Source organism: Pleurodeles waltl, chromosome 3_2 (genome assembly GCF_031143425.1).
Source record: "Pleurodeles waltl isolate 20211129_DDA chromosome 3_2, aPleWal1.hap1.20221129, whole genome shotgun sequence".
Classification (NCBI taxonomy): Eukaryota; Metazoa; Chordata; class Amphibia; order Caudata; family Salamandridae; genus Pleurodeles; species Pleurodeles waltl.
In genome coordinates, this window is record NC_090441.1 from 43,816,345 (window position 1) to 43,829,937 (window position 13,593).

General features: G+C 43.6%; 1 protein-coding gene across 1 annotated transcript in view; it reads right to left on the bottom strand.

The window, feature by feature from the left end:
- Nucleotides 1-379: 379 nt before the first annotated feature.
- The window catches only part of LOC138286444 (uroplakin-3b-like), a 165,198-nt gene continuing 151,984 nt past the window's right edge, over nucleotides 380-13,593 (bottom strand). Inside the window, exon 6 of the mRNA XM_069226709.1 lies at nucleotides 380-11,619. Coding sequence (XP_069082810.1) covers nucleotides 11,457-11,619 — 163 coding nt within the window. The 3' untranslated portion in view covers nucleotides 380-11,456. The remainder of the gene's footprint in view (nucleotides 11,620-13,593) is intronic.

Below are 13,593 nucleotides of genomic sequence, written 5' to 3' on the forward strand. Positions count from 1 at the left end.
AATTTTGTGTGATTCCACAGAATCAAACGCCGCAAATTCCGACCAACCCTACTGTAAATAACATTTTCATACCTTCACACACACAGCTAGTTTTACCATTCTCTAAATATGTGACTTCTTCTCATTAGGATTTCATATTTTTCGCCTCTTTATTTTGACCCTTGATCACACCACAAAACATTGTGTAAAGACCTCATGAGGGCATTGGCTCTGCCAAGGTATTTGTCCTTGACTTTCCTAGCAATAGGTCTCTCCAGCCCGTAACCTGGCTTTGCCCGAAGGAATCTTGTTGCCTACATAAGGAAGCAGAAGTCAGTACTGTGGTTTCATGTTAATGAAGGATCAACATCCACACAACCCAAAGCAACATCACTCTCGCTGGGATCAAGAAATAATTTATTTATAAATACGTTTTTACATATGTTTACAGCGTGTTACATGCAGCAAGAATACAAGCAAATATAAAGTCAACATAATTTAATGTCCCCAACCAGTTCACACAGGACTTTCGTATTCCAGGATCTTTCCTGGTGTTTATTGGTGAAAGTCCCTGCTTTGTTCTTTATTTGCAGGTGTCTCTAATGGCAGTTTCTGCAGGTTGAACCCATTCAATGAAGTCTCCATCATCTTCTGCAGTTCCAAGAAATAAAATGTAGTGTACATTTAATATGGTCGAAGACAGCCTTATCTGACTGCTTGGCCATTAGGAGCAAAGAACCATATTTACTTACATTTTTGCCTTTATTCTGGACTCTATGGGCCAGATGTATCGAGGAGGCCTTTTGCGAGTCGGAAATAGCGAATTTTCAGAAATCGCTATTTCTGATTCGCAAAAAGCAATGTATCACATTTGAAAATCGGTAATAGCGATTTCTTAAAAATCGCAAATGCTATTACCAAATCGCAAATTGCGAAACTTGCCGCATTCGCACCTATGGGCCTGTAGGCCCATATCTGCGAATTTTTTGCATTTCCAAAATTGCAATTTCTTAACCAGAAATCGCGATTTGGGAAATGCAAAACCCCACGGTGCTGGGGGCCTAAGGCCCCCTCTGCTGCACCCCAAAATAATTTTTTGCAACATGTAAGGTGCACACATGCCAAAAGGGCATGTGTGCTTTACATGTAAATTTGCACATGGTTACCACCAGGTTCAACCTGGTGGTAATTAGCGATTCCTAAATGCCCAAATCAAATTTAGGAATTACTTCTTATATGTGCTTAGAAATCGCAAATAAGGAATCCTAGGGCCAGATGTAGGTAGACAGCAAATTGCGACTTGCAATTTGCGAGTCAGAGCGACTCGCAAATTGCAACTCGCAATTTGCTATGCAGAAAGGTGTCTCAGACACCTTCTGCGACTCGCTATGGGGTCGCAAAGACCCACCTCATTAGTATTAATGAGGTGGGTCGCAGTTTGCGACCCCATAGCGAGTCTGGGCACTCACGGGGATGGTGGCCTGCTGGAGACAGCAGACCACCATGTCCGTGACTGCTTTTAAATAAAGCAGTTTTTTTTTTCTATCTGCAGCCCGTTTTCCTTAAAGGAAAACGAGCTGCACATAGAAGAAAATACCGAAACCTTTTGTTTCGTTTTTTTTCAGAGTAGGCAGTGGTCCATAGGACCACTGCCTGCTCTGAAAAAATAATTTTGTGAGCATTCACAAAGGGGAATGGGTCCCATGGGGACCCCTTCCCGTTTGCGAATGAGTTACCATCCACTTCAAGTGGATGGTAACTGCGAGTTGATTCGCGTTCGCAAATCAACTTACATCGCGGTGCGAGTCGCAAATAGGAAGGGAACACCCCTTCCTATTTGCGAGTCTGAAATGCATTTTGCGAGTCGGTTCCGACTCGCAAAATGTGTTTCTGCATCGCGTGCGGGCATTAGCACCTCGCAAACGGCGTTTTCCGCCGTTTGCGAGGCGCTAATACCTTGCTACATCTGGCCCCTTATTTCTTATTTAGAGAGTCGCAATTTGCGACTCTCTAAACAGGGTCGCAATTTTAAGAAATCGCTATTTTAGTGATTCCTTAAAATTGCGTTCAGAATGTCTTTCATACATTCTGAAATGGCTTTTTGCATTCGCAAACGGGCATTTGCACCGTTTGCGAATGCAAAAAGCTTTCATACATCTGGCCCTATATTTGCTGATGTCAGACTTATGTGCACAGTGGCACTGCTATTCAATGTCACAGTGCTTGCGCTGTGCCATAAAATCCTGTTGCTAAATCTGGCTTCACCCAAATGATCTGTTTAACTTTCCTGTAGGTCATGGCAGATTGTGCTGAAATTGTATCAGCAGCGTGGAATTTAGATATCATATGTGTCTGGGCAGCAGTTTAAATGTACTATAGTAACACATTTCAAGGAAATACCTTTTCCCATTGAAGGAAATCTATTTTTCATAGATTAGTAACTCACCTCTAAAGTGTGGATTGCAAGCCCACAAGACAAGTTACTTAACTTATGTAAAGAGTGGAACAATGCGTTTTTACAAAGCGTGGCCTCACAGTGACTAATGGCCCTAAAGCTACTCCCACTGTTTGTTTTCTACATTTTCCATAAGCCACAAGTGTGATTAAGGTATTTATTTTGTACCTTCACTTGAGGAAATGCCCAAAAAGTCCTTTCAAGTTACTTTTCCATTTATCTTAAAAATCGGACTTGAAGCCAGATGTTTGAGAGCTTCATTGGAAACTCTGATAAACTTATTGGACAACTTTATAAAAATGCACTTTGGGCTGTTGGAGGCAGTACTAGTTTAAAGCCAGTTTTACAATGTATCATACCTCCAACAGTCAGTGCACATTCTTAGCTGGAGTTGATGACGCTTCTGAGTAATTTTACAGTTAAGAAAATAGGAGAAGCTGTGAAAAGAGATGGAGACTTTGCCAAAAGTGTTAGATGTGGGTGATATAATTTTTTGGGTTACAGGCTAAAGTGTAGGATTTTTTTGGAACCTCACCTATCACCTCCCCCGACATTCTTGAACCTGGGAAGACTGCATCTGATGAAGAAGGAGGTGCTAGTAGAAAGAAGGCTCCTGACAGTAGAAGCAGACTCAAGGACTCCTGACATCTACTGCCACCCAGGAACTGGAACTGTCTCGAAGGATCATGTGGTTGACCTCCTGTTTGCTTGCCCCACAAATACAAAAGCAGAAGGACTCCTGCCACAAAGAGGGCATGGCTGTCCCCGTAGGACTGGACCATGTGAAAACCCTTGCTGAACAGCGAGTAAATTCCAAGATTCTTGCCCTGAGGACCTGGGAGCTGTAGGACTGACCCCGTAGAATTTTACCAATCGGAAAAAATGGCCATCTGTCCACCTTTGGAGGACTGGGACAAGGTGCTTGGCTTGGCTTTGCCCATAGAGCATGCACCCAAGGCAGGAGCTTTGTGCTGTCTTAAAATCTGGCTGATCTGGACCTCGTTGTAAATGTATTCAGCCTTGTGGTGCCCTGCTCTATGCAGCTTCTAGCCTTGCTTTACTAAAGACTTTCGAGAATCAAAAAGTGAGTAAGGCCAGATTTAGATTTCGGCAGATTGGTTACTCCATCGCAATGGTAACGGATATTCCCTCCGCCGAAATATAAATCCCATACAGAATAGTGGGATTTATGTTTCAGGGGATGGGATATCCATCACCGTTGTGATGGAGTAACCCATCTGCTGAAATCTAAATCAAGCACTATGTCCAAAGGTAACATCTTGGACCAGAGGGAGCCAGCAAATCTATCTGACCCATGAAACGAGCTCTACAGCTACCTAATCCAGGTTTGCCTCGCATAAAGCTTCTGCACCAAAACCAAAAGGTTCATCTGGAATCCGATGGCCAAGTATTTGACTACGTAAATCGCCGGCCTCAGCCCAATGTGGGCCTTGCCTCAACAATGGATTTTGTCTACCTTTTCAGACACTAAGGGACTGATTTTGTGTTGCCGAAGCCTGGTTTAGAGTTCGGCAGAAGGGTTACTCCATCACAACTGTGACAGATATCCTGTCTGCCGTATTGCAAGTGCATCATATTTAACAGCACTTGTAAAACTGCAAACAAGATGTCCATCACATTTGTGACGGTGTAACCAAACTTTAAATCAGGCCTTAAGTCAGAAGATAAAAACTTCAACCAGGATGACCCACTTGCTGTATCCAATCTCTATTTTAACAAGGTTAGTCCTCATCTACTGTCAACTGTCCTTCCTCAATGGCAGTTTACTTTCCTAGGTGCTTTTTTCCTTAAAATTTTAAACTTTTTAAATTTCACATCTCTGTTTTCCCTTCTCCAATTTTAATGATCTTGGTTGCGTTTTGCTGATTAAGTGTTTCTGTATTTTTTTTAAAATGGCTTAGGAACTTTGCTATGTTGTGTTTTTTATTTTGAAATTGTTGGTACTGCGTTATTTTTGCACACATTTCTCTCCAGCGTGCCTGCGACTTGTGCCATAGCTAGCAGTGGATGAGCAAATATACTCTGCAGTAAAGCCTAACCAGATTTTGTCTACTAAGTTTGTAGGGGGACACCTCTCCCAAATTAATAACCCAGTTTCTGGCAGGTTCTATCTAAAATATGGAGTCTTGTGTGCTTCTGTAGTAACAATGTAGGGTTCTATCTATTTAAGTGATTTGTAATGTGAATTGCTTATAGTTTCTGCTGTGAGCGGCCAGTCTTGAAATGTAAATGGAAAACTCAGCTAGGATGCAAATATTCTGAAGCCATTCTTGAATGAGATGACGGTAATCTGGGTTTTATTATGACATGACAACTACTTTTAAAATGTGGATGCCCCTAGGGCAAGAGGCCTGGCTCTCATGCTAACTAAACATAGAGAAACATTGCAGACAAATGCCCATGCATTGGCCTGATGAGGGAGTATGAGTCAATCTTGAGACAGAGGTAAGTGGATGTGTGATAGGTATAACTTTGGGATTGTAATGGTCTAGTTTGGGCTTTATTATTTATGATCATATGTTAAGCACTTGTATGTCTAGAAGGCTTCATTGTACTAAATGATCGAGGTAGTGAGTAGCCATGCACAGAACAGCATTTGAGAAACAGGAGAACCTAAAAGTATTATATCTGGAATTGATCTAGATGGATTTTACATGGCTGGAACCATAAACGAACATGATATACAACCAGTCATCCTTTTCACTGTGGGATTGTCTCACAGGAGGACAATAAACCAGTAGGTTTTCCATAGGAAACTGTGACCTCTTCCTTTGGATCCTGGAGCTCTGTGTATGAGTTTAGAGCATGTGTGCAGGGCCGGCTTTAGGACTGGTGACGCCCTGTGCAACAGTTTATTGTGGCCCTCCCCCCCCCCAATGCCCTCCTCCTCGGTTTCACTCACTATCACCTGGCAAATGTGCCCCTCATCTCTCCATCACTCCCCTTTCACATACATTCATGTGTTTTAAAGCACTTGTAAAGACTGGCTTTACTAATCCACTCAGCTAGCCACATAAAATATAGGGACATATTTAAGAGCCCCTAACACCATTCAAATGCCACATTAGCTTCATTTTTGTAGCTAATGTGGCGTAAGAAGGCCAAAAAAGTTGTGCCATATTTACAAAGTAGCGCAATGCATGCATTGCACCACTTTATATCCCTTTGTGCTACATTATGCCTGCGCCAGGCATAATGTATGCAAAGGTGGCCTTACCCCGTTAGGGAGGGCCAAAAAAATGGTGCAAAGAAATCTGACAGATTTCTTTGCACCGTTTTTTTCCGGAACTTTCAACGCCTGCTCAGAGCAGGTGTTAAAAGGAGGTGTCTGTTGGTTACAATAGGCCGCTGGGTGCTTTGCAGGATTAGTATCAACATTTTTTACGCTAATCCTGCAAAGGGCCGAACTAGCGTAAAAATTCTGACACTAGTCCCCTAACTACCGCCATGTTGCACCATATTTTAAATACAGTGCACACATGGTGGAGTTAGGGGAGCGCTAAGGGGCGCAAGAAAAGTGGTGCAGCACTGGGTGCAGCGCCACTTTTTTCAAATATGCCCTGTAGGGGCATATTTAAGAGCCCCTAGTGCCATTCTAACACCACATAAGTGTAATTTTTTTTAAGCTAATCTGGCGTTTGAAGGCCAAATTGCTGCGCCATATTTACAAAGTGGCGCAATGCATGTATTGCCCCACTTTGTAACCTTTTGCGCTACATTATGCTTGCACCAGGCATAATGTATGCAAAGGGGACATCCCCGACGTTGGGGGGGGAGAGGCAAAAAATGGCACAAAGAAATCTGACAGATTTCTTTGCGTCATTTTTTTCCAGCACTTTTAATGCCTGCTCACAGCAGGCATTCAAAGGAGGCTTCCATTGGTTACAATGGGCCTCTGGGTGTTTTGCAGGATTAGCGTCAACATTTTTGATAATAATAATCCTGCAAAGCGCTGGACTAGCATAAACAATTCTGATGCTAGTCCCCAAACTACCGCCATGGTGTGCCGTGTTTTAAATATGACGCATACATTGTGGCATTGGGGGGGTGCTAAAGGGCGCAAAAAAAGTGGCGCAGCACTGTGTGCAGCACCACTTTTTTCAAATATGCCGATAGGGCAGTGCTTAATTTGTAAATAAAAAGGTGCCGGTGCCCAAAGCGCTCCTCGTAAACATGTGGCTGCTGCAATTAAATGTGTGAACACGGAATACAGAGGCATCATAGTCCTGAATCCATCTTGGGCCTCTTCAAGCCATTTACAGGCACTCCCTGCCCCTTCTGCTCACTCTTGCGGATTTCTGCTTTTTCCCATTGTGACCCTTTTTTGTTTTTCTCTTCCTCCAGCTTTCTCATATGTGTCTTTTTCTCGCAGTAAATGCTTGAGGCAGAAAAATAAGCACTGGCCCTCAAAAATAAGTGCCGGTGCTCCACACCGGAAACAACAAGCACAAATAAAGCACTGATATAGGGGTATATTTAAGAGCACCTAGAGCTGCTCTAACACCACATTAGTGTCATTTTTTACACTAATGGGGCGTTAGAAGGCCAAAAACGCTGCGCCATATGTACAAAGAGGCGCAACATTGCGCCACTTTGTATCCCTTTGCGCTACATTATGCCTGCGCCAGGCATAATGAATGCAAAGGGGGCATCCCCCAGTTAGGGGGGGTCAAAAGAATGATACAAAGAAATATGTTAGATTTCTTTGCGTCATTTTTTTCCGGCTCAGAGCAGGCATTAAAAGGAGGCTTCCATGTGTTACAAAGGGCCTGTGGGTGCTTTGCAAGATTAGCGTCAAAATTGACGCTATTCCTGCAAAGCGCCGGACTAGCATCAGAAACTCTGACTCTAGTCCCCTAGCTACCGCCATGGTGCACCGTATTTTAAATATGATGCAAACATGGCGGCGTTCGGGGAGCGCTAAGGAGTGCAAGAAATATTCTTAAATATGTCCCATATTTCTGTTTTTTGCAACAGGCATATTAACCCTCTGTGCTACTTATTGTTGAGTCAAAGCTGCCACTAGGCAAAACACCAATCTCTCCCTCTAGTAGGAACATTAATCACAAGAGGTATCTTGACATTGTAATTGTTTCTTGAATGCTAAACGCACAAGGAACTTTTCAGCAGGTGCTTTTAAATCGCAAGTTTCGGAAGTATTGATAAACACAGCGCCCCCCTGAGGTCGGCGCCCGGTTCGGTCGCACCGCTCGCACCGCCCAATTGCCGGCCCGTGTAGAACAAATGGAAGCCAACACAAAGAGCACATGGCTAACACTGATTCATGAGCCATATTCGTATTTCAACCAGAACAGGAACAGCTGCTTTCTAAAGCATTTACAAAAGGAAGATAAGAGGTTTTGCTTGAGGCCCAGCGACACCCCATCGTCATGGTCATGCTATGAAAAGGACAAGGCTACATTGCAAGAGATTTCTCTCAGGATAAGCAAAGTCTGGAAGAGCCCGTTTGTGGACCATTTAAGTAAATAACCTGCCTTTGCTGCAGTAGCCTCCTTGGATTGATTTTTAAAATAGAGGGTTACCTGCTTATAGACCTAGGTAGCAGATTATGGGCATTTAGCAAGACAGGGTTGCCACATGGTGGTGCTTCACAAGCTCTGCTGAGAATCCATCATTAGGTTCTCTGTCTTTGCTGGAGCAGGATTAGGTCTATTTAGATCCACCCAGAAGCATACGATTGCCATAATAGTTCCTGGTGTTACTTGGTGTTGCAAGCAGATATATTTAAAAGTGAGCATCAATGGTATTGTTATACTCCAACAGACCATAATAATTACTTATGCCACAGTGAGAGAAGGTATACATTAAAAGCAAGTGCAAGATTGCTAACACTTGTGCTACTACATATTTCAGCTAACTGCTTTTACACCCAAAAGGTGGAGGAGATTCTACTGAATTATGGACTGTTAGAAAAGACATGCACCAGTTAAGAGCAGCTCCTTCCAAACCAATAATGTGTGAGCATTCAAACATCGATTGGCCCTTAGTATTGGATGCAGTGCGTGGGTAAACATAGACCAAGGCCACACTTTTACACAAATCGACTTTCAGTTTCTGTACTTCAGTCTCATCTGAAACTATCTACTATAATTTTTACAAACTTTTGCATACATTCAATAAGCACTCTTTCCAGCAGCCTGGACAGAAATGGTGACATTTAAATGGACCTATAATTAGCAATTCTTTAAACCATCTAAGGATGGCTTGTTTATAGTAATGCACAAGCACTGTCTTAAAATAAAGCAGCACATAACAGGTGATTAAGAGGAGTTAGTTAGAGAGAACATGGAGGCCAAATTGTGGATGATTAGCACATTCAGCTTTAGTATAATTTCTGATGTAGCAGCAGGGTGTCCCAAGGTGTTCCAAGGTTTCTTCAAAAGTGGAATGTATAAGCGCTTTGCCCCTAGTCTTCAAAGAAGGTTGTGTGGGGTGGCCGAACTCAATAAGAGATGGTCCCAGTGTTAATTGACTTCAGTACCTGACTGGTGGACTCTCTAAGACAATCATGATTGGAGCTTCTCTTTCTTCTTTCTATAGTAACTAATACCGAGTCTCTGTGATGCTTACAAACCTAGGTTGTCCTCAAGAATCCCAGCCAAAATTATACTGTGAGCAGTACTGAGGTACTGAGGTACTGCTGCTGCAGCATTGCACTCCTGCACATGCTACCCTAACCCAAGATGATTTAGTAGCTGATACAGCTGACGGCTTCGAAAGTAACAGATTAGGATCTCTTTTCTCTTTGTATTAGTATTTACCTTTGTGTCATAATGCTTACCTTCCCCTCAAATCAATTTGTAAGTGTCTTTCAATCTAAGAGACTCAATTTCTTTGCGGTGGACATATTTGTTGAACTATTAGTGGGAGAATGGGAATCTTTGAAGTGTAGCATAACTAATCAAAGAAGATTATGTGAGGCGATTTCAGTAAACCAACACAGGGGGAGGGCAAACCACACAATAGCATCAGTCATTAGCCCACAAGCCACTAGTCAGTTAGAATGACTGTAACTGTGACCTTTTCTGGGATTATCAAATGCAAAAGAATCCTATCAGTTTCCAGCCGCAGTACCAATATTCTACATTTGCCTGAACCCAATGGAAATGGGTGACACGATATCCTACTGCTACTCATCACTGGATGATAACAGGATCTTAAATCATTTCTCAGTTAGGTACTGAACCGGTAATACAGTAGTAGTAGTCTCCAAATAAGTTTTTCCAAGTTTTGCAGATTCTACTTCGTAAACTTAATTTGAACCAGTTCCACAAAGACTTATTTTACCTGTTTCCAATGTTTTCTCTACAGATTCAGTTTATGATTAAAATTAAGTAAGTCACCATATCAAGAACTGATTTCTCTATCCTTGTTTTTTAAGCCTTCATTAATTATAAAACATGTCCCCAGAAACAATTCCCAGATTTGACTCTGATAATTACAGGCAAGGGGAAAATTCAAGTTCTGATTTCTTAATATAAGTATTTCACCAGTTTCTGCTCATTTGTGTCTAACTCACATTGAGAAACTTAAATGGGAATTTGTAACAGATAGAGCAGTCTCAGATCAAAGAGTGTCATTGACTTCAAACAGAGATATTGTTGAAAGAAAAAAGATAATTTGAGTGCAACAATGACTTATTTCCTGCTGCGCGTCAGGCAAATAGACATACTATGTGGAGATGCCAGCATGCCATAGGCCAGGTGGCTTGTCATTTGGTGAAGGGGTGAAGGTAATACTAGGCTATGTGAGTACTTCTGGGTAGATCAGGAAAACTTTGTCCATTTTGTGAACGCCACAGGGTAGGGAGGCATGTGACTTAGGTATCTAACGCAGAGCAAAAGAATCCATGGTAAGCTAGCCAGGGCAAATGCTGACATGATGCTTGTCATCACAGTGACTCCACCTCATTAGCTGCTTTTTATTGGCTCATGGAGAAACAACTAGACCACTCTAATTAGGTGTTTAAGGGAGGCAAAAAAGCCCAACAGTTGAATGTGAATATTGCACATCTGTTTGTACTCCATCTCTTTGGGAGAGTGATGGCACCACTGCAGTCACTCAGATCTTGGGATCTACTGTAAAAAATGTATGTCTTGCGTGTAACCTGGCAAAAGTCAAATCACCAGGCAGACTCGATATGCAGTTGACTGATTGTGAGTTTGCTGCGTTGCAAGATCTCCTAACAAATTCAATGCCATGAAAATGCCATATGTTGCAGGGCCCAAATTGGCATTGTGAAAAATCCTTAACTTGTTGGCCCAGGTCTTGTTGCAAGATTCACTCCGAGTCAAGGATGTTGTAAAACAGAACAACAACAACGTGAAAGGCAGCAGTCATTTTGTTTTCCCATTTCCCATCCCTTACAATCATGGCAGCTGTTGCTCGTGGCCGGAAACGGCCAAGTCATCAGATACAGTGTTACCACCTAGCCCAAGTACTGGGGTTTCGTTTGACAACAGAAGGGTACTGGGAAGTTTCATAACGAGTTGCTTCCCCTGAACCAAATGGATTGATGTACCTGATAATAATGAGTTGTAAAAGGCAAGCACAAGTTTGTAAACATGGTGTCCTGAAGTTAGGTAAGACAACTCACTTGAGAATTCCTTCTTCGGCATGTATAACATACTCTTCTTATCTTCTTGCCAAAGTAATGCAGCTGTTTGAAAATCTTTTTGTAGAGGCATTCTAAGAACTTCAGTGTTTGGCTTGCTGGCTTAAACACAGCATGCTCTCAGTACAGTAATACATTGATTTAGGACAGTCCAGTGTGTCACAGAATAGCGGAGTAGACTTGGCAAGCAGCGATGATGGCAGGGAGAATCAAAACAGAAGACTCCCCGCCTTTGTTTGATTACCTAAACAACACACAGTGGCTCCACTGAAGAAACTGTTGGGCAGGTTTCAAGCCTGATCAATGAATGGGACGTGGTGGCAGTATGAGGCTAGGCCAGACCTGGGAGCGGTTGACAGAGTTCGATCATTCTACCTCTCGGCCCTCAGCAGCTCGCACTTCTGGTATGTGGTGGGTGATGTATGAGGAGATTCTTAACGATCCAAAAGGTGATCGAAGAGGCGGTTTAAAACGTTCCAGGCTATAGAAACCAGTGTGGACCAATGTCGGACGCCGGCTAAGTTCTTTCCTGCAAGAGAAAGGTACACACATTCAGCTTGTTGCAGCATCGGCAGCTTGCATTCAATTTCACAAGGCATCGAAATGCCTAACAACTCCCAATATTTAAAACTTTAAAAGAAGCATTTTGAGGCCAGAGGGACTATTTCAATTTATTTGCACAGTCATGTCTCATTTGTAGAATGAAGCAATCTGGAAGAAAATATGTTGTTGTGTGATTAAACTAAGGCCCAGACTTAAGAGGGCCTAGCGCCTCCTTGTGCCACATTAGCATCATTTTTTATGACACTAATGTGGCCCAACGACACCAAATTAGCTGTGAAATATTTACAAAGTGGTACAATGCATGCTTTGCGCCACTTTGTAACCCCTTGCGCCACATTATGCCTGTGGCAGTCATAATGTGTGCAAGGGGACGTTCCTCTGTTAGGGGGAACGCAAAATGGCACAGTGGAATCTAAGAGATTCCACTGTGCCATTTTAACGGCTATTTGGGGCATACCATTGTTTGCAATGTGCCCCTATGTAATCTGTAGGATTAGCGTCAACATTTTGGCACTAATCCAGCACAGTACATCAATAGCGTCAAAAGTATTGACGGTATTGCCCCTACACTGCGCCATAGTGCGTCGTATTCTAAATACGGTGGACACATGGTGGCAGTAGGGGGGTGCTAAGGTGAGCAAGAAATGTGGTGCTGCATTGGATGCAGTGCCACTTTTCTTAAATTCGGGCCTGAATATTTAATTCTCCATACAATGGCCCTAGCCTGGGGCTGGCCCCATCGCCTGTCACATCTAGATATTTGCCATCAGGAGACAAGGGACAGCACAATCCTTTCTCCCAAGGAATCCCTGTCCACTTCGCTTTACAGATTTGTTGTCAAACTGTGAGTGTCTGAAAGATGATATAAAAGTGATCAGCGCCCTGAGAGTTTACTACCCCTGACGAGGCATTGAAGACAGATAGGTGTCACAGTGACAGCCCCATCCTGCTGTCACTGGGTACGTAAGATGTGCTGCTGGGACTCAGCTCCCTCACTCCGTCACAAAGCCATTACCTTTTTAAAGAAAATACCAGAAATGCATTTTGTTTAGACAGTAACAGTGAACATTTTGGCCCTCATTATGACCCTGGCGGACGGCAGTATTTTGGAAAAAAGTACTGCCAACAGGCTGGCGGTACCTTTCCCCAAAATATGACATTGGTGGTTTGACTCAAGCCAAACCGCCAATGTACCACTACGTCTGCCAGGGCGGTAACAGCCACTGGGCTGGAGACTACAGTCTCCAGCCAGGTGGGCGTCACTGTCCCACCCGCAGGATTATGACCCCGCCTACCGCCATGGTATTCATGGCTTCTTTACCGCCACGAAAACCATGGCGGTAGGCACTATCAGTGACAGGGAATTCCTTCCCTGTCACTGATAGAAGTCTTCCCTGCCCCCCTGACCCTTCAAACCCCCCGACATACACGCAAATTCATGCACTATCATACACATGCAGACACACACTCATACCCACATTCATCCACGCATGCATACATCCATTCACACACATCCACACACACTGACATACATACAAGCACACACGCATTCACACAACACAACATGCACTCACACATCCACACATGCACACACATACCACACGCAATGCACACCCACATTCACGCACACACATACACACACACTCACACACACACACACACACCCCACCCCTTCCCTTGTCGGAGCACCCGACTTACCTGATTGCAGGGGGTCCTACAGCAGGAGACAGGACGGGCGGGCCAGCAGCAGCATCTGCCAGCAGAACACCACCAGGCCGTATCATGTGTCATGATACGGTCTGCGGCAGTCTACTGGCGTGGCGCTGCTGCTGGCAGCAGCACCACCTCACCGCCGTCTGCCGTCATGACTATATCCAGAATTCTGCCATCCTTCTGCCGGAATTCCGGCTACGGTCATAATATGGCAGTTGGCTGGTAG